Here is a 24326-nt window from a genome sequence, read left to right on the forward strand (position 1 = left end):
CTTATGTGTGTGTGTGTCAGGGTGCCTATGTCAGTGTGGCAATGGTATACCTGAGTCAGCATCTTAGACAGTGCCGGATTATCGTATTAGCAAAAGTTGCATATGCTACGGGCCCCGCACTTTCAAGGGCCCCGCGCTAAATGCTTTAAAGCTATCAATTCCCGTTCAGTGATTCTGCACGTGCTCTATTACTCTAGTACTATACTGCCTTCAACTTTTATGAACGACTGGGTGTTTAAGGTTAGCGATTTGTCGTATTATCTGGCTGTATAGCAAGTGAAAAAATACAATTACTCTACTATCCAAGTTAAAACTTTGTGTTTTAATATTTATGTGTTTTTTTATATTTAGGGCCCCTTAATAACATATGCTACAGGCCCCAAACTAGCTTAATCCGGCACTGATCTTAGAGGGACAGAGATCACACCAAAGACTTATATTCATGGCCGTTGCACAATCAAATTAACACGTTCCTTCGGAGTGGGCAGGTAGGAACTTAGTTGGACAGCGCATTCGTGTACGACAGACAAATATGCACGACAGACAGACAAATAATCCCTGGTGGGCAGTGTGGAACCTGTTGTTCCTACTTGTATACAAGATAACTTGACTTGAGGTAGCCAGGCAGCCAGCCAGGTAGCCAGCCCCCTTAACTATCGGCCCCTCCCCCTTGCTTAGGCACCTCCCCTTTCCCCCCTCCCTCAGGCCCCTCCGCTGACCCCCCCTCCCTTAAGCCCCTCCCCTGACCACCCCCCCCCACATATCCTTAGGCTCCTCCCTTGACCCCCCTTCCCTTAGGCCCCTCCCCTCTCCGTACCCGGCAGTAGGTCTCCACCAATCAAAGAGCTGTTTATATTATTTATATATTTATGCACGACAGACAGACAAAAAATCCCTGGCGGGCAGTGTGGAACATTGTTCCTACCTGTAAAATGTTGTTAGTTGAGGTGGCCAAGTGGCCAGAGTACTGAATTGGCGCTGCTGAGATGCTGAGTTTGAGGTATGGGCAGGCGGCTGCCCGTGGTTAAACTGGGATCTCAGGTGTAACGCGTTAATAGTCTCAGTCGGGTCACCAACGACTGCACAAAATGCATCGCTTTAAATGTAACTTTACAATTAATATGAGCATTTAAATATTATTTGACTGTCATTGGATGAATGTAACTCGGTGGAAGGGCGGGTGGGGATGTGTTACCCCCCCCCCCCCCCGTGTGGATAAGAGGCCATTTGAGGAAATCTCAGGAGTAGTTCTTTTAGATCTACTCCTGCGAGCCACTCTGGAGCAGGCAGGTTGATGCAACTGCGGTGCGACAATTTGTAGTGGATGCTTCGTCTCGTGATGTGACGCTGAGAGCATAATTGGAACAATACTCGGAGAGCGACAGACTTTTAATAATAATAAATAAATCTTTGTTTGGGGTATCCAGCTTTGAGGGTCCAAAAATGATATTTTACAGTGAAGCATCCTGGGATAACCAGGGCAGCTGGCACCCCCCCCCCCTCACTCTAAGACTGGCAATAGAGCTCTTATGACGCGGACCTCAGAATACTTCCTCCGAATCCCAGGCCAATCGGTGTCAAGCAAAAGTAAAACGTTTGCGTGGTGAGAAACCCAGCAAGGGCGGTGACAATGAATCTGGTCAGGACACAAGCACGCATTTTGTTTACGCCAACCGGTGTGTCAGCTGCTTGCCCAATGGCTCGCTGTTGCCAGATCGACAGATAGCAGGACTTAATATTTATCACGGCGGCGAAGCCTCCGCTTTGAATCGTCCCACGTAAAGCGCCGCGTATTACGACGATGTGTCCTTGAACTGTAACGATCACCAGTGCCGACCTAAAGTCTGCGGCAACTGTTTTATGGTGACGTTGGCTTACAACGCAGGTCGATGTATACCGCCATCGAGCTAACGGTTGCATGAGGTGTTGCGAACGCCGCAAGCTTTGAGGTCAGCAGCGCCAATGAATATTGATGAAGTGGGACCAGTTGTGAAAATGCTAACTACATTCTAACATTGACACATCATGAGTACACAATTTTTTTAATGATCATATAATCGCACAAGTCTGTTGAGTTCGTTGAGCACGGAGATATCTCTGACGATCGGAGGCTTCTCCACTGGCAGCGAAGAGATTGGCTCACGGCCAGGTTCCTGGAGAGTTATTATCACACCGCAGGTTCGTCAGAGCTGCCAGTGGCTGGGTGAGGATTTCATCCAGCAGTGGATTGACCATGAGCGATGGTGAAGAGGTTTATTTCTCCCCGTTCAGTCTTCCCTGAGCTCTCACACTCGGTCACGAGGGTTGATGTTTTGGGGAATTAGAATTTTGGAACGTCGTGAGAATTTTAATTGTTTAATATTTATATTATTTTATTATTTCCCTTCTATGTGACTTTACCGAAAGAACCAAGAATATTAATTTGTCCATTGTTTTAAAAAAAAAATTCGTGTGAAATCTAAATGTCCAGAGAGAACACATGCAAGCGAGAGAACAACGTGAGAGATAAGTCAGTCAGTGTGGCAGTGTAGGAAGGTCACGATAGCCACGCATTATAAAGTTATCTAGGGTTCATCATTAGCATTATTTATCAAAAAACATCCCTCACCTTACAACAAACGTGTTTATTTCACTGCACGAAACAGACTCGCAAATGAGTTTCATAACGCGTGGACAAGAAACAAAGACGCAGGAAAGCAGGCGGGATTCCCTCATCGAAGCAGTTTAACATTTGTACATATCTGAACATCACACAAGTACTGCATATCGATATTCAGCAGCATGCCTGTTTTACAACAATGAAACGGTCCCTGAAAAGGAACACTCGGACGCGAAACAAGAGAGGGGTGCCAGGTGGGTGCCATGGTCCGTGTTGCATGAATCGCTACTTATCTGCTGTGGCCGCAGGCCATGCGTGGATATGAATGTTTTCTAGTAACAACAGCAACAACAACAACAACAGCAACAACAACAACAACATGCCTTTGCCAAGACAGCCTCCAGTCTAGATTTCACCTTTGCACACACATCTCAGTATACAATTATATGTATCTACAGTAACGTCATCAAAAATCGTTTCGTAATGAATCATCCAGTTCTAATACAACGTTTACCAACAAGGCCACGACCCATCCAGTTGCGCGGCTGTGTAGTGTGCAGGCGGTGCAACTGCACCGAGGCCTCATGGGGCAGAGTGTCCCAGGCGCTGGGATAAGAAGACGGGGGTGGGGGGAGGGGATTGGACAGAGCCCCCCCAACAGAATCCTTGCTGCAGGGCCCCATGCCAACCTCGCTGTGCCACTGCCCTTACCTGTGTACACCTGTAACCAGCATTACCCTCAACGTGCCCTATGTTGACAGCTATCGCAAACTAAGCGGAGTTGAGCCTGGTGACTGCTTGGACGGGAGACCGCCAGTGAATATACCCGGTATTGTTGAGGTGTGTAGGACAATGGCAGTACGACAATTCATTCTTAAATCTGTCTGTGCGGAGATTGGAGTGTTTATCCCTGGATGTGCGTCGGGTTTTTCCCACCCCAAGTAGCCAGGTCTCCACCCACATGCAGTCAAACACTCGGGCATGGCATTGACAAAACATCCCAAACAGAACCATCCTGATCTTGATTTGAAGCTTTCGTGACTGCAGGAATCCATACACTCTTTGGTTCTTTCGGTAAAGTCACGTAGGTAGAAAAAATAACAATAAATCACAACGTTTCGATCGCAACAACAAGCGGCCGTCCTCAGGCAGAAAAACAAATCCAGCAGTGGAACTTTTCTACCTACGTGACTTTACCCAAAGAACCAAAGAGTTAAGAACCATCCTGACTTTTGTGTTTTTTTAAAGGTGCATTAAGGCTTTCCCGAATAAATATCTGGCCTCATAATCATGACTGCAACCTATTTGCTGTGCTGCTCTCTACGGCCGTCGTGTGGCCCCTCGTCCCGTAAGACGGGAGCGTGGCGAGGTCAATCTGGATTGCGCTCTCACATGCTCTGGGCGGCTGTCGGGCGTAATGTTCGCTTTGGAATATATCTCGCGTTCGGCGATGAAACGATTACGCACTTTCCCCACCCTGCCAGAGGCTTTGTGGGCTGGCATTGGGTAATTGCTGTGAACGACACACATTCGGGGCTCTGGAATGTAAGTTAAGTTATTGCGTGCAGCGGTGCTGCAACGAGTCACACGCCGCACTATAAACACGCAGGTGTTGAATTTCGATTTAAAGCTTTCGTGACTGCAGGAATTAATCTTCTTGGTTCTTTCGGTAAAGTCACGTAGAATGGAAAAAATAAAATAACAAAAATACAAAAAATTTATTTTCTTATTTTTATTTTCTTATTTTTATTATTTTATTATTTCCATTCTACTTGACTTTACCGAAAGAACCAAGAAGACGCAGGCGTTGAGTTTGATTCCTGGCCGCGGCTGGCGCCCGTGGCGAGTGACATTCGAATGTTTCCTGGGCCCTCTCCCCGCTTCAACAGGCCGCGCTGAGAAGCGTGGTCAAGTTTGGTGAAAACCCTCCACGGCTCACAATGTATGGGGGACGCGTTCATTGCGAAGGGCTGTGAATGCGTTGTTGTTCCTGGATTGTGCAGTTGAAGACAACTCTCTAACAAGTACTTGCATTTTGCCAGTGTCGGAATTTGCGCCGTTGGCTACGTACGATGCGAAATAAGTGCAACATACATTAATACAGTTCAACATACATTGGTGGAACATTCTCGTTCAGCAGTCAGTGATTAATGGCTCGGCGGCTTGGCGCAATCATTACTTATGTAAGTGTGTGTGGAGTGTCGTGTGTGGAGTGTCGTGTGTGGGGCGCGGTAGTGTAGCGGTTAGCGCGCTGCGCTATGAACCTGGCGACCCAGGTTTGATTCCCGCTCACGCCCAACACCAGTGACGATTATCTGAACCGGTCCTGGGCATCCCCTAGGTCGACACAGCCTTAAATGAGTACCTGGTGCAATGTGTAAACATCGCCAATAGGGAGACAAAGGCGGTCGGGCGTGGTGTTGACCACCCACCCCCTCGTGTGCCGTGCCGGCCTTTATATAGGTGCTCGCTAACAGCACTTGCCCCTACAGTCTGTTGAGGCTATACAGGGGATCTTTATCTTTTTTGTGTAGTGGTTAGTACACTGCGCTATGAACTCTGCGAACCGAGTTCGATTCGCACCGACGGCCAACATCGGTGACGATTATCTGAACTGGTCCTGGGTCTCCCCTAGTTTGACTCAGCCTTAAACGAGTACCTGGTTCAATGTACAAACATCACCACCAAGGAGACCAAGGCGTCTTGGTGCGGTGCTGGCAACACCCCCCCAAGCGAACAGCACTTGCCCCAAAAGTCTGTCAAGGCGCTATGGGGGATCTTTGTCCTTGTACTGGCTCATGTATTGCATCGGGAATTCAGAGATCCTGCCTTGAATCCAAGGTGGTTCAGCGTATGTCCACCTCCATGCAACATGGTTTACATTGCAGCAACGTAGGTGGCATAACATTGATATTTGGATAAAGTGTGGCTACTGGCGTCATCAGGCTTTAACACGATTCATATGGCCACTGCAAAAAAAAAACAATTAGAAATATGTTTTTCTGTTGTTGATGGTGCAGGGGGCACTGGCATCTTGGTGTAACCCTTGAATACATCTCCTGCACAGTGAATGGAATGCTTTGCAGTTCATTGCTAACACGTGCTGCTGCATTGATGCCACTGCAGTTGGCAGCGCACGGGTGGAAACAATTATTGTAAATCGAGGTATAGCATCTTTGATGTCGGGTTTGGTGAACACGTGACGCCCTTAACGTGTAAATAACTCTCTGGCCAAATGAAGACGAGAGCTATCGCTTCAGTCCCGTGTCAATGGTGGGAATTCACCATTGCTGTTGTGGGGACTATTCTCTCCTTATGGGCAGTTTCATGAACTATTCCGTAAGTATTAGATCATTTAAACACGTGGGTAATCATTAGTATAATCACGAAGTAGCTTTCTAATTGATCATAGTATAAGTCAATCAATTAGAACTGTGATTCAGATAGAAATCGTTTGACCAATTTACTTGATCAGAGAGAAATGCTCAAAATGCCACGGTGGTGTCGGACATACTCGGACAAACTGATATTATGTTTTGCATCCACACCGCGATGGCGAGAGTGCATTCAGTGTTTGTGAATGTCTCAACCTGTTCACATCTTCTCAAAATAAGCCATAGTTTCTAAACCTATATATAATTGTGTTCAAAATAACTCGTCATATCTATTAATGTGATAATACGTTGAGGTTTCATCATTTGTGGATCTAACCCAGTGATAACCTCTGTGAACTTCCCACCACAAAGGGATGATGATTCTCAGCTGAGCCCTCTAACCATAGCTTCTGTATCATCCCGCACCTCCGATTAGCACGTTTGGCTACGCACGCTGCGAAAGAATGTCAACGTGCATACATAGCGGATGGTGATTTAAATAATGGAAGCCGTTCCATTCGGCATGTCATCGACATTATCCATGTTGTATGTAATGAAAGCCTCGCCATGGCCGACATTACCATTGTGTATAGCCAGCCTCGTGCTGCTGCGATTCATCCCGTGTTGTCATTCCACCAACACAGATCGTGCCGCTCCAGTGCGCGTCTTTGACGGCGGTCGACGCCAATGGTGCATGCTCCTTACATTCCCCCACCGCCTTCTGTGCGCCCAGCAGCATAAATGCAAACCTGTCAACCCCTTATCAGTGCCGACATTATTACAGACCAATGCAGACCATTATTGGTCACCCCGTGCCCCTTATACATCTCAACGTTTATCCTACAAAGTCCCATCACCACAAGGGAGAAACACAAACAAATAAGACACATTTTTTGTTGCCCGTATTGAAACGGCTGTATGTCGTACGGACCTGAAAACTGCATACGAATACGTGTAAACCGTGTGGGCTGACAGGTATGTAAATGGTTTAGTCCATTGGCAGGTCGCTAGCGGTGCGGTAGAACGCGGTGTTCTCTCAGCCCTTCCAAGACATACTGGCAAGCGTGGAAGAGTAGGCCAACATATCCTCTTAGACGGGGGCCTCTTTGAGAGTTCCCTCTTCTGCCAGCAGTGGCATGAGCAAGTCGTTCATGGCAGAGCTTCCTGCACCTTTAGACATGTTGTTGAGTGTTCATTTGAGCAGGGAGACAACTCTGACTTGCCCACGATATGCTGCGGGCTTGGTATTTGCTCATTCGGATTGCGATCTGCTGTTGAGCATTTCGCGTGTAAACGGGGGGGGGGGTAGGGATGGGGCGTGCTGCGCTTGCATGTTCGTCTCTGACGCCGTGCCCCACAAGGCACTCCTCTGGCAGTGCACGTGATGAATGTGAAATGTGGAGCTCAATTCCCTTGGCTGCAATTTTTTTCCTGTGCACCTGCTACGATGAATATTCATACTATGCAGAGGGTGGCCCTTGCAATGTATGCAACACATTTTTTTTGTAACACAATACGGATATCGTATCGCTTGCGCAACAATGAAGGCCGCACCAAGCGTCGTGGCGAGAAGATTAAACAATTACAACGAAATCGAAACAACAACAACAGTGATACTGGCAAAAAGGTCGCATTTTTAACAAAAATGCAATTCAATCATGAATGCCTACATTGATCGTTATCAATAAGATATACTTGACTGCATCTTACACAGAATGGTTATGCAAAGTGTCGTGCGGGCATACGGGGTGTTTAGTTTGTTTTACCTTCCCTCACACCTCCGATTAGCACGGCTTGGCTACGTACGGTGTGAATTAAGTTCAACACGCGTACGTACACGAACCCTTACAAACGGAGTTCAATTCCCGAATGCGGCGAACATCATTGGCGAGTGAGATCTGAACCAGTCCTGGGCTTCCTCTAGATCGACTTCAACATCTGCACTGGGGAGACACAGCTGGCTAGGCCTGGCGCTGGGTCGCACCAACGCCTCGTTCGCATTCCCAGCCTCAATAGGTGCTCGCTAACAGCACCTGCCCCAACAGAATCTTGAGAGGCGGCTCGGGCATCGGAACAGCGGCGCGATGTTTCTGCATTGATCCTCCGCGGACCAGGTTCCATTCTCGAGCCACGACGCAAAACACCGGTGTAGCAGAACGTGGTTCCTGAGCTCATCCTGGCGTTCCCCAGGTTGCGTCAGCTCAGCCCTTTGACAACTAAAACACGATGTTTTATGTCACCAGGTAAGGCACAATGAGATGTGCAGCTATTTTTCAGAAGCGGCCTGGCTCACAAATGATACGTCAACGAAGTGGCTTGCCTTTGCGGCAATTTATAGCAGCCAAATATACTCAAAACGCACGTTTCTAAATGTGGAGGGAAAAACCGGAGGACCCGGAGAAAAATCCACTCGACCACGGGGAGAAACATGCAAACTCCAAGTATACAGGAATCTTCAGGGTCGGGATCGAAACCACGATCTCCTGCATACCAGGCGAGGGAGATAAGATCTCGCCACCGTGGCGCCCCTAATTGATTACGTGGCGCATGGCATGAACCCCAGTGATGGAGAGGCACAGGTGACAACAGGTGTAGTGCTGGCTACACTAACCCACCCCACCCCTGTGTTTGTGTGATGAGCCAGGTGCTCGTTAACAACACCCGTTCCTGTATTGCTCTGTGTGCGTGTGCTGGGGCGGGCATTCTGGAGCCCACACGCTACGCGTGTGAGCTCGCGGTACAGATGATACCCAGACCTGTTTGCGGGGGCTCGCTACCATGTGAATAATTCAGTAAAATTCATCATCGGGCATACGAGCGCCATAGTCGAACAGTGTCTTGTGGCTTTTGCGTCATGTTCTTAATTCGTTGCGACGTGAATACACAGCGCATGGAACTAGTTGAGTGCTCATGAAGAAGGTGGGACATCATTACCCGGAAAAGTTTCACTGAGACCAAATGATTTCCCAGGAGGCTTCCTCTATATTTGACCAATGATGTGTTTTAGTGTCTATGCACGCGAGACAGAGTGCCTGGGACAAACCGATGCATGTGATGGGATAATGCCTACTGCACAGACAGGTCACAACCAGGGTGTTGGTGCCACCGCCCCAAATGGCGCACACGATGTTTGGGGATGTTGATACGATAATGATTAGGTACATACCATAAAACATTATTTGGTTATGCTGCGTTGGAACATAAGGAAGTACCGTAAAATCCTCAGTTTAACACGTAAGGCGTTTGCGACCAATATCCATAACAGTGGGGTTTTTTTTCGGTTAGATCGCGTATATATTCATCAGTAACTTACAAAAAATATATAAGCGGTGACATCTCAGGAAATGGCCCCTCTTCATAGAAAATAGATAAAAAGTTATTTCAAAAATATAAATTTTAAAAAAAATCTACAAGAAAAGTAATGATTCCTATTAATATTCGCTTGTTTTGTCAGCTTGTAAGCAGTTTAATAGTAGCACTAACTTAAGACATGTACACCTCAAATTTACCTCGTGACTCTTAAGACGTTGTTGGTAAACCTATGACCAAAGTGTCAGATGGGGAGACCAATATTTTTAAAAAATCACACCGTGCCCTTATCCAGTATGATCGTTTTTTGGACCCATAGCCTTTGGACAAGAGTCCTACATGGGCCCCAGAGTAAGATCGTGACGTGGTTTGTTTGGGCCCTCTTGCAAAGACTGAAATACCCTTCACCCCACCGCCGTCCAATTGTGGCATCATGGGTCCAGGAGGGACGGCGGCAGCGTGGGGAGGCTATCACCCTGCAGTGTTTCGAATATAGCCGATATATTTATGAATGAGGCAGAATTGATGAATGACTGGACTTTAAAGCCGCCCGCATGCTTTGGCCACTCGCTGCCGCCTCAATAATAGGTGTCGATTGCGCCAGTCCCCGAGGCGCATCCACACGAGACGGCTCTTCCCTGATAATGAGATGTCTAAGGAGGTGAGTTTTCATATCGGGGGGGGGGGGTGGAACCGGTGAGGCTTCGTCACAGAGGTGAGCACAGAAATCCGACACAGCGACCAGATGTCAGGGGAACTTTCCCCCACCCCTGCTGCTAACATGTCAGCTTCTGGCCGTTGCCAGGGCACTGTAAGATAATTGTCTTGAAGAGAACTCGTCTTGCCTGTTCCTCGGCACGCTCAATGTTTTGAATTTCATGTTTTTTCCTCTTTGTCTTCTTCCCCCGGATGGTTTCTCTCTCTTTCTCTAACCGACTGACAGCCACTTCAGGATTGAAAGAGCAAATTATTTTCCTGGCCCCGAGCTCGTGTTACACATCCTTCATGCCCTTGGGCCACACCGCTCTCCACACTCTCTGAACGCGGATGGGGTAAGAGATCGCTCTGGGAGAGCGACGAACTCGGCGGATAGAAACTTTTTCAAGGAGGTGACTGAATGTGGGAGCGCGCGCGCACCTTAAGTGATGTCTGTAGGAATGCAGAGCAATTGACATTTGCAGCGCTGCTGGAGAGAGAGAGAGGGATTCCAAAAAATGGCTATCGCTTACTAGACGCGCAGATCGTGTCTCGCGTGAAGACGTTCAGATTGCACGTAACTTATACCGTGGGGTCTATTTAAATGTAAAATCAAGTGCCTACATTACAGTGCTGGGTATTCAGCATTATACGGTTGAAGGTAACGCGTCCAGATTCCTCTGGTACACCCCTGCGGCAGTAAGACGCAAACACAATGCGGAAAGGATCTTCTTTCACCTTACAGGATACTAGGGGATTAGGAAGAGCATCCATTAGGACCATCTATTAAGGCCAACACGGACACTATAACGATTGCTTAAGTTGTTATAAAACACTGGACTCAAGTCAGTGGTATTTTATGACACTGTCAAATATATTTTCTTTTGCGGTGGATGAGTGGCGCAGTGAGTAGCGATCTGCATTAGAAACTCAGCTGCCCGAATTCGATTCTTAGCCACGGTTAACATCGGTGGAGCGATATCGGAAGCGGTGTTGGTGTTTCCACTTCACCAACATGCGCTGACTGGTGTTGATGAAGAATGGTAAAACAACTCCCATGACCAACGTGGTTTTGGGAGGCCTTCATCCAGCAATTGGTTGACAAAGAGCTGTCATTTTTTTCATATATATATCATGTAAAGTAATTTAGCTGGATGGCTCTGTGGTTACAAACGCATGACTCAAAATAAATCTCTGCCCATAAATCCCTCTGGCGGATGACCATTTCTAGGCAGGCGGCGACGGTTGAGCGACAGAGAGACTGGTTCCTCCACAGGGATGTTCATCTCGTGACTCTGCCTCTGGGCCACCAACTGGGATGAGCACCACCCGGGCGGTTTACTTTTATTCGTGATGTGATCGAGTGAAAACGAGATACATTTTACACTGGGCGTGTGATGCTGCCACCCGTCTCAAGGAGTGGGAAGTATCCTAGGCCCTTGTTGGCAATCGCAGGGAGCCATCGTGTTCTCGAAGAACTTGGAACCAGTCATAGCCAAGTGAGTGTGGCATGGGTGACACACCCAGAGTTTTTGACAAAATTCATAATAATAAAACGTGGATTTTGACATAATTTTTAAAATATATATTTAGTTCATCTGATATCATTATTGACTGTTATGAGACAGCTTATGTTTCAACAAACCTCCATCCACTAGCATTGTTATTCATGTATTTTTACCCATAATTCTCTCCGATAGTACACAATCAGGTGTTATTCAATATTGCTTTTATTGCACTGACTGGTCCCCACGGGTTGCTTGGAGTGCTCTTGCCAATAACAATGCCAACTCAGCAGATGGAGATTTGTTTTTTAACATGCCTGACTTCATTGATGAGAGCCAAAATGTTGAATCAATGTGGAGCTTGATTATAACATTTATAACATTTGTGCGAATGGCCCATAAGCCCATGGACTCGAAAAAAATATTTGTTTTATACTGAGAGGGGGAGAGTTTGTTTGATGATATATTTAGTTTCATTACAAATACATCTTCTATGACAGCACATAGTTAGATATTAAACATTTCCTACAGTTGCTTCCAAGCCCTGCAAGCCATTGCTACACATGTGCCGACCTTGCTTGCAAAGCCACACCTTGTCTGTCGCAGAGCGTTGTTCGTGCAGCTTTAACACACAACGTTGAATGAGACGCAGAGCAGCCCTGCCGATGCAAAGTCGTTTGTTTTTGTTGTTTGCAGAATGGACGATATGAAATCTGTGTGCGAGATATCGCGTTGCCCGTGTCTGCCGCGGGGTGCGCTTCACAGCCAGGCCGAGGGGTCCTCCGTTGATAGAATGGTAATCGTTACTAAAGGAGCGAAAGACTCTCCGCTTGAAAGTGTGCACGCCACATGCTGTACACGTGTCCCGTGTTACAACGAGCCTTCGCAATTCTCCCATATGATCCCATGAAACGTGGAGAATATGGAAGTGATTTATACTTTCTATTAATTTCTGTACTGTTATTCCCTTTTGACCGTAATTCATGCTTTTCTTGTTTTACTCATCGGTCTGCATTCACTGAGGTCAAGTTGTCCCGCGCGCTTAAGATTAACAATTACAGAGAAGGGCAGTTTTTGTGTTTGGAGGAGGAGAGCTTTTTGTATTCACATCGAGGTTTGTGATTTTGTTCATCACGCAGTGTCGGGGACCTTACTACTTGAACAACGCCCGACATGCCCGTGCCCTTGCGCTCAAACGGACGTTCGTTCGCTTCTTCATCTTACCTGGCGGTGTCACGCCCCCCCCCCCCCCCCCGGTGGCAACTGCACAACGCGGTCGCGGCTGCCGCTACTTGCGAGGGACCCAACTGCGGTTGTCCTCCCCGTGCCAATTTGGCCGAAACCTTCGCCACTCCAAGCGCGCCACGACGATTCTCCCCCTCCCTGAGCGATTCGATTCGTGCTGGCGATGCACGCTCAGCCATTGACTTCAACAATCATTTCTTCTATTTTGATTTGTATTGTTTTATATTTTTATTCTTTTATTATTTTCCTTCTACGTGACTTTACCGAAAGAACCAAGAAGATGAGTTTAGAGAATCCTTGCAGTCACGAAAGCTTCAAATCTAGAACACCGCAGCAAGTGGGTTGCTGACCGAGCGGGATGGACTCCGCGAGTGTGAACCACTCGTGTGCGTGTTTGCCGGGTTTTTTTTTGCACCTTCGATTCTTTATCACTGTCCAACAAACAAATCCGCAAAAGAACTTGGCCAACAATTCCAAGAACACCTTCATAGCATGGAGCCGTGGCACTCAGTGAGGCTTTTCCTAATTAATTCATCATCGTCGTCATCATCATCTGCCATTGTCTATCCACCGATGGATGAAGGCCTCCTCGCCATGCCAATCGCCACCTCTCACGCTCGTGTGAAGCCACACGACCAACTTCCACGCTGCACCTCGACTCGTCGTCGTCGCACCGACACTCTGTGGCTGTCCTCTTGACTGTACTCGTTCCTTCATCAGCCTCGGACATCAGTCACCATCACCACGACAATGTCTCTGATTTACATTTGTTCCCTGGTACGTGTGTTTTTTTTTAAATCACTGTCTCTCGGCGTAATGTATTCTCTTATAGCAGAAGACAGGCCATTACTCGCAACATAGCCGATTACATTTTTTTTACTTTCCAGGGCAGTTTTTTGATTGGAGCAATATGAGTGTGTGTGTGTTAAATGTGCTTCGTGCACCACCTCCAAGACGAAACCAAATAGCGTTCACGTTCTTTTGACGACGTCTCCAAGATGACAACTCACGAGGACACTCTTCACATCGCCTTCGTACCTTTCCAAAAGTGAAACACACAAGGCAGTAGTAGTACCATTGCGTGCGTGTGCACCATGTGTGTTTCAAAACAGACGAAATCTGACGACTCTGAGATCACGACCCCACCCGCATCAATAACGCCGCTTTCATTTTTCAGATTTTTTTTTCTCTCGTCCGAATGTTGCGTAACGACGCCTCCAATGCACCTTCGCCGGATGAAAGTAGAGGCGTGAGATGAATTGTGCCGTCTCCAGCGAATCGCGTGTCAGAGCTGTGGCACGTGCTGCTGCTGCTGCTGCTGCTAAACTTGTGACATTCGCATGACAAGGCTCGACATTTACCATCCGCATACTAACCCCCGCCCCCCACCACGGCACACCTCCGATTAGCACTACTGGACATCTGTGAAAATAGCTTCATAGCTCATCGGATTCCTCCAGTATGAATACATTTTCTGATTATGATATTCTGATTCTGAGCATCTCAGATTAGCACTTTTTGGCTACGTACGTTGCGAAAGAAGTTCAACATACATACAGGATGGGACCTCCTTGTGAAATGTATTGAAGGTACGGGGCATAACTGTTTTCAAAAGGTGTGCTGTTGAATGCATACGCGCACATAAATATACTACTGCAAAAGCGCAAATGTGTCCTGTTGTGTGTAGATGCATAAATTGCACCAGGCAATACGCAACAAACCATGTTGTTGCTATATAGTCTTGGTTCCTTCGGTAAAGTCACGTAGAAGGGAAATAATAAAATTATAAAAATACAATTCTCACGACGTTTCGATTGCAACACAAGCAATCATCATCAGGTGTGATGATTGTTTGTGTTGAGAATTTAAGAATTATATTATTATTTTATTATTTCCCTTCTACGTGAATTTACCGAAAGAACCAAGAATATGATCCCTGCAGTCACGAAAGCTTGAAATTTAATTTTTTTGTCGTTGCTGTAAAGGAAATAGACATCAACGCTGCCCGCATATGGTATTAAAGTCTTTCTTGTAAATTGTCTATTTTAAGAAATATGTAGAGGGGGCGGGCGGAGGAGGGAAGGATAGGAAGGAGGGAGGGTGGAGGAGACCGGGTGGCTTAGAGGAGTCGGAGTTCTGAAACCGGTTGCCCTTGAAAGTCTGGGTTCGCACCCGGGCAGCCGTCCACGGTTACAAAGGCCTTCGTCTGGCTACAAATTGCCTGCGCAAAGCAAAAAAGACACAGAGTGTTACATTCGTTTTTTTCTTCATTTAATTTGCTTAAATTGCAGATTTAGTTTGATTTGTATGCAGCAAACCCATCTATGCAGGGTATATAAATGGTGTGTCCCTAGTGTGGATAGAGAGTCCTATTCAAGTGACTTCAGTGTCTAAACTTCCAGTGTAAAGTCATCTTTCACTTTATGACACAAAGTGATGCACTGCTAGCTGCAGAATTCTGAACATGAATCTCTTCGTCGTGTTTGAGGCGATGTAATGGCAAAATGGAGTGTTTTTATTATTTAAAGTATGGATACTCTTAAAAGTGTATGCATGCCAACAAATTCACACATTCGCAGACGGCTATAATGCAGCCTATTATCTTTACTTGAAAGGCACTGACAGCAAATTAAGCTTCGCAGTTCTGTTTCACGGCAATTTGTGATTCCTCCGCTACCTTCAGCACGAATGCTCAAGACTTCATAACAAGCGCGGCAACGGAACTTTCGACAGAGCGAGATATCAAATCGTCGTTCGGTGGCAATTAGCGCTGGCGAACGTTGTAATGTTCTTACACGCAGTGATTGGGTTGCATGTATGTCGTGTTCAGTTTCATGGCGTTCGTATGGGTGGTTATCTTAAAGCAATTGCAAAAAGCGAGTCCAAGATGAAAACTGCTCCGCTGCCATTTGGGCGATTGTTGTGTGCGCTCACAATGTGGACTGTGAACGCGGTGTACATATTAGCTCGTGTTCGGCAATAGCATTCACGGCAGATTATATGACATGCCACTTGCGCTATTGTTAAAGGAACTCGTGAACTTGAGATCTAGCGCTCTTAAGAAAGGCGACGCGCCCGTATTTATGTGGCATCGTTGTACATTCCTCATCATCATCACCACCACCACCACCACGGTGAAGACCCCACAAAGCACGGTCTCTTCAGCCCTATCTCTTCAGCGCCATCTCTTCAACGCTCTCCTCTGCTGCCCCGTGGTCCATCGCTTCATCTGTTGTTGTTATTCCTTCCGATGGCGACTCCGATGGTGACCAAAGCCATTCGTGTTCCGTAGTTCAAATAAAGGGAACGTACGGCTCTGTATCGATCCGCAGGAGCTGCACGCTGCGCTGGGAACCTGGCGACCCGAGTTCGATTCCCAGCCACAGCCAACAACAGTGGCGAGTGATCACTGGGTCGATCCTGGGGTACCCACAGCCGCCTCCTTCACCAACCCAGTCAAAGGAACCCCCCACGACCGACATGGCATGGGGAGGACTTTATCCAGCAGCGGCTTGACAAAGCACTGAGCGTGATTATAACCGTGAAAATGTTTGAGTTAACTAAGTAATGACTTCAACAAGACCAGAAGCTCTGTTCATTAAGCCGTCGTCACTCGAGTGGGGCGACACCATGTGAAAGCTGGTCATAGTCCACACGACCAACGGTTTTTTAAAACGTACAAGATCAAAACACTGATAACTTCTTCATAGTCAATTGCAGATCAGGCCTTATCTATTTGTATAATTTGGATAGTCACTGCTGCGTGAAGCGGTGGAACGTCTGAATGATGAATTAATGGTAGCCTGTTAGCGGTTCTTCATATTGTATTCAGTGCTGAGACTTGCCGTGTTAAATGAGAATCTAAACTCGGGTTCAAAGTTCATCGGGCCAACATTAAGCAACCTGATTTATTTTTACTCGGCAACGTTTCATCGCGGCATTCGATTCACAACGCACATGGCCACGATGCCCTGCAGCCTACCCATGAAGAACGTAACATTCCTGCCAAGAATTCAACCAAAGGTGCATCTGCCGTGTTGCCGATCCAGTTCTGATTATCTCTCTGGCGCGTCTGCCTCACTGCGTCTGTCTCTTCCCATCGTTGCCACTCGCGAACGGCACTTGCTCCAACAGCCCGTTGAGCTTACACGGGGCATCTTTGTCTCTTGTCTCCACCCCATGGCCTCTTTCAGCGCTCTTCTTAGGCCTCGCATTACGAACGCGATGAGGATTTACATCGCGATTTAAAGCTTTCGTGACTGCAGGGATTCATCTTCTTGGTTCTTTCGGTAAAGTCACGTAGAAGGGAAATAATAAAGCAATACAAATAAAACATAATCAAATTATTTTATTATGTTTTATTTTTATTATTTTATTATTATTTCCCTTCTACGTGACTTTACCGAAAGAATCAAGAAGATTTACATCGCGTCTAAATCTCATTCCGTCGCCGTAGAGGCTGTCAAGAAAAAAATTAAATTTTTTCAAATAATCTCGATCGAAAACTCATTTCTTCACAACTGCTCCTTGTTGTGTCCAGTTCGCTGTCCTCTCCCCGCACCTCCGATCAGCGCGGTTCGCTACGTGCGGTGCGAAGGAAGTTCAACGTGCCGTCCATACAGACTAGAAAGTCGGAATAATGAGAAGGTCTTGATCCTGGACTTGAACAGGAGCAGAGAAGTCGACAGCACGGACGGGAATGAGTTCAACGCATCAGGCTGCCCTGCCACCCTGCGACTCCTTACCTGCCTTGCTGCTACTAAGCACTTTGGGGCCGTTCATAAATGACGTCACGCACCTGGGGGGGGGGTCAGACATTTGCGACGATGTGTGACGATCGGGGGGGGGGGTGAGAAACGTGACGCCACATAAAAATGCGCAACTTTAAATGAATATAGACAACACGTTCTACTTAATTAAGTAGACTTTTTAATAAATGTTTTCTCCTACAACAGTGTAGCGCTACATTAAATACGCACTACAATGACAATAGTTTAAAGCGATTTGAAGCAAGTTCTATGTTTTGGGGGGGGCAGAGCTTTGTGACGTCATATTTGAGGGGGGGTCTGACTTTTTGTGACGCAGTGTGACGAAGGGGGGGGGGTCAAAAATCATCCAAAATCCCGTGACGTCGCCCTCTGAACAGGCCGCAGCGCTAAGCGCCGTAACTCGTTAACCCACAGCGACTGTCAATCGCTCACCGCTCTGGAATCGGAGTTGCTGCATGGCTGTATCAGTACGTTACGTACGTTGAACTTCTTTCGCGCCGTACGTAGCCAACCGTGCTAATCGGAGGTGCGATTGGCACGGTGCAACAATATCCGCTCGACCTCTTCCTCGGGGGCGGGGGGGTGTGAGGAGCAAAAAACAAATGCGTCCGCATGGGTTGAGGTAATCCTCTCCAGCGCGTGTTTTACCCTTGGAGGTGTTTCAAGATCGATGGCGCGATGGGCGACTGGTCAGGGAGAATCGCATTTGCAAATATCTCGCTCTGGTTCATGTCTCCAAGCATGGGGCAAAAGAGCCATTTTGCTCAATTTGGCCGGTTTTCAGCGAGATAAATCCTGAACGACAATTCAACCTGAAATGCTGCAGGTTCGTTCATGTAATGATTATTCTACATCCTTTGTGGTTGTCTTTATTCGCATTTCCGAGGTGTGGTACATTCGGACGGTGAGCACGCGACCTCCACTGCAGGTCGTGCACTGCTCCTTACTTGCCGAGCTTGCTGGTGGGATTGTTTTGTGTGGGATGAGTTTTGTTTTTCAAAGAACCATGCGGTGGGGGGAGCGGGTGGGCGGGGGCGTTATTATTGCCGACTGTGACCTACTGTGATCACCCAGGAATGTCTGTCCTTAACGCTCGTGACGTCACGTCGACCAGCCCCCCTCAATAATATAGATGTGCTGGTGACGTCCTCCAAATGGACACCCCCCCCCACCCCTCATTAATAATCATGAGCGGGTGACGTCACTCCACATCGAACAGCCCCGTCATTAATAATCATAACCAGGTGACATCCTTCAAATGGACACGCCCCTCTCCGTTCAGAATAATTAGCGGGTGACGTCACTCCACATGGGGGGGCGAGGCGCCTTCTCCCCCCTCCTCAGCGTCAACTTACAACCCTCACTACAAAGGCAGAACCCTCATGTCACGCGATCTCCGTAACGCTGTTGAGACATCAAAGTAAAAAGGACGTCTTGATGAACCTTTACTAATTGCACACGAAGTGATGCAATGAATATCACGTCGCGGGCTGCTCTTCGCTTGCAAGTTTCACATTTACTGCAATACACCCGTCCTTGGACGGGCACAAGGCGAGTATTTAATATTCTTCTTTACGAGATTTATAGTGGCACCCCCTCTCCCCTCTCTCCCCTTGCCAGTCAAAGTCTTCCTCCTCCTTGGACCACCTCATTCACGTTGCTCTTTAAGGAGGGGGTGTGGGGCTTCATTGGGGGACGATTAGCGGTGCTTCATCGTGAAGTAGCAAGGGTTATAACTTGATGGTAGATTTACTCAAATTGGAAACTTATTTCTTCCAAATTGAAAACTCATTTCTTGAGAACTGCTTTTTGTGTTTAGTTTGTTGTCCTTCCCCCGCAACTCCGATTAGCACGGTTGGCTACGTACGGTGCGAAAGAAGTTCAACACACATACGTACACACGACACTGATGGACGGACAGAGAGAATGCATACATGCCTTTGACCATCTTTTTGGTTCTTTCGGTAAAGTCACGTAGAATGGAAATAATAAAATAATAATACAAATAAAACATAATAAAATAATTCTCACGACGTTTCGGCCACAACGCAAGCAGCCGTCCTCAGGTGAAGAACAGGTCTGTCGATAAGACAGCTTCTGAATGACACGTCCTGGGCTTAGAGCGTCTATTTAAGCTGGGAGGAAGGAGGAAGAGCGCCTTGACAGCTTAAATAGACGCTCCAAGCCCAGGACGTGTCATTCAGACGCTGTCTTATCGTCAGACCTGTTCTTCACCTGATGACGGCTGCTTGCGTTGTGGCCGAAACGTCGTGAGAATTATTTTATTATGTTTTATTTGTATTATTATTTTATTATTTCCATTCTACGTGATTTTACCGAAAGAACCAAGAAGATGAATCCCTGCAGTCACGAAAGCTTTAAATCGAAAAATATGTCTTTGACCATTTAAAAAAGCTTCACACAGCACGCAATGCATTACTAAGGTTTCAGCCCGTTAATTCGAGTGGATGTATTCTTTTGTAGAGCGGCGCAGATATGTAAACATAATACGACTGATGTCTTGGGGGGTGTTACGGAACACCGCACAAGGCCAATTTCCCTTCAGAGATCTGTTTGTCGTTTGGTCACGCACAGCCACTCCCTCGACGCGACACCGGGCTGACCTGCTCCCTGCTAGGCCTGGTCCTCCACTGTGGCTCCCAGCTATGGTGCAGGACTTTTGTCGGATTCTCAAAAGCTCGTACTAGTTAGTATCCGAGTACTGTACTTCCATTTTTAGAGTGTAACGAGATCGCGGTTAAATTTTTTAAAAGTTTTTTTTTTTTAAATACCCCGTAGCATTAATTTTTCTTAAAAGGTTGATAACGAAAGATTGGCTTGGGTGGCTCAGAGGTCATAGGTCGGATAAGGAGATGGCACCACTGAGGTCCAACTTTTAAATCCAGGCAGCCACCTGGTGTGTGGCTCAGCGGTCACTTGAAGGGATCTCAGAAGTAGTTCTGTCATATCCCCTTCAGCAGCCTGTTTTGGAACTCGCGGGATACAGTTCCCCATGACAGTTCCAAGTGGGGTCTTCGTTTCATGGCATGATACCAGTAGCACAATTGGGATGACATTCGAGAAAATAAAAATATTTTTTTAGGAAAAAAACATGTCGAAGGTGAAAAGTGGTAAATGATATTCTGATATGCTTGGTTCTTTCGGCATAGTCACGTAGATAGAAAAACAAAAAAAACAAAAATAAATTATTTTTTTAAATAAAAAATAATAAAATACAATTTTCAATGCTTTTTTTTTTTAATTAATTTTAGTTGTTTTTGTTCTGTTTTATATCTACGTGAATTTACCGAAAGAACCAAGAATATGAATTCCTGCAGTCACGAAAGTTTTTAGTCGAAATTATAATCTCATCACATTGGATTTAATACAAGGACAGCAGCTGCCAATGCATTTAACAATCATGGTAATAATACTGTCCTTGATCCAGTGAAGCCTCACTGAGTATCACGACTCTTTTACAGGAGGGTCCTGCATTGAGATGTTTGGGCAATTCCATTCATGAGGGGTTGCTATTCACTAAAGGTCACTTAAACAAGCCGCGAAGGTTTCAGCCATGTCATAATAACAACTGTCAATTGTGCCGTTTAATCAACATCGTGCATATTAACATCAGCAGAGTAGTCATGAAAAGATCAGGTCATCACTTTTTTAATTATCTAGCCACTAAGTAATTCGCAATCGGAGACTGATTCCCTTTAAGAGAAACCATCGCGAGAGTGGTGCTTTGCATGCAGCTCAGAATAATCTTAGCGCAGCGATTTCCGCTTTAAATAATAATAATGATAAAGGCAACTCCAGCGGCGATGTAAACCCCACTGAGCGTGGGCCTTTCGACACAAACAAATGATCGCTTGAATATTTCATGGCGAGCTTCGGTGAAACCCACTGGCAGCGGATTTTGAGCAGCGTGAATTAACGGCGCCTGTGCCCACCAACTTCACACCTTCCACTCCTGCCGCCCTCGCCTCTCCCGCCATGCCGTGGGTGGCACCATCTCTCCGTCGTTTGCACCTCCAATTTGCACGGTTGGCTACGTACGGTGCGAAATAAGTTGAACATACATACATGTTCTGAGCGGTAAAGTCTTTACCGAAAGAACCAAGAAGATTAATCCCTGCCGTCACGAAAGCTTTAAATCGAAATGTTCTGAGCGGTAAAGTCTTTTTTTATATATACATATAAATGCCCTCATGCTTGTGGGTAGTTTTTTTTTTAACCAAAACTTGTGTAGGGTTGACGATGGTGCCCCTTGAGTCGCGTCAAATTATCATAAAACATGGCTTTTTTTGCATCTGCGCGTGTGTCTTTTATTGTTGATCGCAAAGTGTATCGGCTTGGACTTTCTGCATCGTGAAGCGAATTTGTATCGTTTCGTATTTTTTCAGTCGTCGCTATGTCAGGGACACGAGGGGAGCTGTGGGCAGGTGTTTTGGAAGCTCGTAATTAACGTGCCGTTATTCAGCTCACGGCCGTGTCGTAGCGATTGATTGAGCGAAAGGTTTCTATTTTTGGGTTAGATCGCGTAAATACAAATGTGTCGTTCACCCGCCACCACTCGTCACAGCCAATTCGTAAGGCTAGTCGCGGGTTCACGACACATTTGTGTTTACGCGGTTTAACCCAAACAGAGAGGAAGACCTAAGAGATCATGGCTTTGCGACGACATCACAAGAGGTTGGTGCCAGAAAGATGTTGCGCTGCTTGAGCACATTGGCACGAGATGGAGGAAAGTGTAAACAAGGTGGACACCTGTGGGCCATCTGAGCGTGGATGGTGATGATGATGAACCCACATAAAACCTTTAGGATGGATAATATTGGTCGCGAAAGCCTACGTGTTCAACTGTTAAGTGATCTGCGTGTGCGAGCCAAACCTTTACAACTTTAAAGCCCTTTTTGCCTTTAAGCGCGACTGTGTGAGTCGTGATTTCTTGACAGGTAAGCCCCCTCGTGTGCTTGACGTGATGGATGATTTAATGCACACTCAGTATACCCAGAGAGCGTGCATAAAAGTACGTGTGCGCACAACACTTTTATGCACCCCCTTGTCTATAAACGCGCTGCTGTAGCTCAACCACCGCCTCCACCTACCCACCCCTCCCTGGTAGGGTGCCACTTAAACCATCATCCCTCTAACAATAATAAAAATAAGTACCAATTTATGGGGAGAGAACAGTCCACGCTCTGCTATGGAAATGTGGAATTTCTGTTCGCTGGTTTAGGGCCGTCAACTGAGATGAGTGCTTCTGCAATGCTCATTCCAACAAGGAGATGCACACAGCAGGGGGACACATTTCGACAAAGTGGCGCATGCCACCAACAACACGAGCCGTGGGTTCGAAAAATTACGCACGGTACCGCCGCTTGTGTACAAGGACGATCGTGCCACGAAGCGAGCACGGGGAACGGTTCGTGGCGTGCTGGAGACTTAACGGTGGTTGTGCGCCGCCCGTGCGTCTGTGTGTGTTTGCAGGGCAAGCGGGCGGCAGCTTCTCGCGCTGGGAGCACGCTCGCGAGCGCTACAAGGTGCGGCAGCATCGCGCCTCCGCCGACTGGACCTACGCAGGTAGAGTTCAAGTTCAAGTTAATTTATTAGGTGTAGCCCTGTGAGCCATTCGGCTCTCGAATCGGGTGCAACCGCAACAAACAAAAAACAAAAACATGAACAAAAAACATCTTAAAGAGCGCCAGGCCCGCAGCACGCCGACCCCGAGCTGTGATCGGAACGCCTTCACGTCAGCGTTTTGCTCGTCACCGGTGCAAACCTATTATTTTGTATCCGATGGCATTTACGAACGGCCGCTCACAACTTCTACATGTATGCGTTGGCATTCTAGCCTTGCTGAACTCGTTCTGCACAGGTGCGATGTCATTCAGTAGCGCGACCTCCGCCGCCGTTGGAGGTCTTCACGACATCCCAAACTGCGGACGTGGCACGACACAAACAGCGTCACGCATTGTTGACGACTGTCTGCTAAGTTCGGCGGAGGGCTTGGAGAAATGCACGTGGCCACCGAGGTTGCTTTCGCGTGGCTCGACAATTACGCACGCGCTGAATGAAAATAGCGCCCCTGTGGCAGGCCACGCATTGCTGATGATGCTTGTTCGATTCGAAGCCTCTCCTAGACTATTTTGCCCCGACGAGTATTCCTGGGAGATACGAGATCAGGCAGGCGTATGTGCCAGTGAATTAAAAGTGATTCCTTTTGCAGGGATTTCACAAATATCCCTGACCTACTTATATTACGGTAACAGACCGAAACAACGCATATTCTAATTCGGAGCAAAAAAAAAACTCCTTTTGTTGATTGTGTTGCAATATCAGCCGCGTTGGCTTCCGGCTGCGGCTTGCAGGAATGTGTTTGCTCGGCTGCGATCATCGTAGATGTTCCGTCCCCCGCGTCTCTTTTGCCTCGCGAGGCCGAGCAGCGCGACAGCGCGGCTCGACGCGTCAACGGAGACACAACAACAACCACAACAACAATCACAACAACAATCACAACAACGCCGAGCAGCGGCAATGCTCCAGAGGACCTGCACGCAAATTGACGAGCGCGCGCGCTGCAGGTTTACCCCCTCGTGATTGAATGCCTTGTGGCAATTCCGGGGGGGGGTGGGGGGCTCACGATTTTAACCTGGAATCGACTTTCTGTTTATTTTAGTAAACATCGCTGTAGATGGCAGTGGTTCGCGTGGCTGCAGAGGTGGATGTAAGCCCGTTTACACGTGTATGGGTTCATGTAAGGACACCGCAGGGTAATTCATTAATACATTGTGGCTCGGGGGAAGAGTTGCTGGAGTGGGGGTGA

At 47.1% G+C, this 24326-nt stretch overlaps 1 protein-coding gene across 3 annotated transcripts in view; it reads left to right on the top strand.

Moving 5' to 3' along the window:
- LOC144943768 (receptor-type tyrosine-protein phosphatase gamma-like) overlaps positions 1–24326 on the top strand; it is a 156025-nt gene that overhangs the window by 13360 nt on the left and 118339 nt on the right. For all 3 annotated transcript variants that reach the window (XM_078871578.1, XM_078871577.1, XM_078871579.1), the window contains exon 2: positions 22991–23083. In XM_078871578.1, the coding sequence (XP_078727704.1) occupies positions 22991–23083 (93 nt within the window). The remainder of the gene's footprint in view (positions 1–22990; positions 23084–24326) is intronic.

This window comes from Lampetra fluviatilis, chromosome 32 (genome assembly GCF_964198595.1).
Source record: "Lampetra fluviatilis chromosome 32, kcLamFluv1.1, whole genome shotgun sequence".
Taxonomy (NCBI): domain Eukaryota; kingdom Metazoa; phylum Chordata; class Hyperoartia; order Petromyzontiformes; family Petromyzontidae; genus Lampetra; species Lampetra fluviatilis.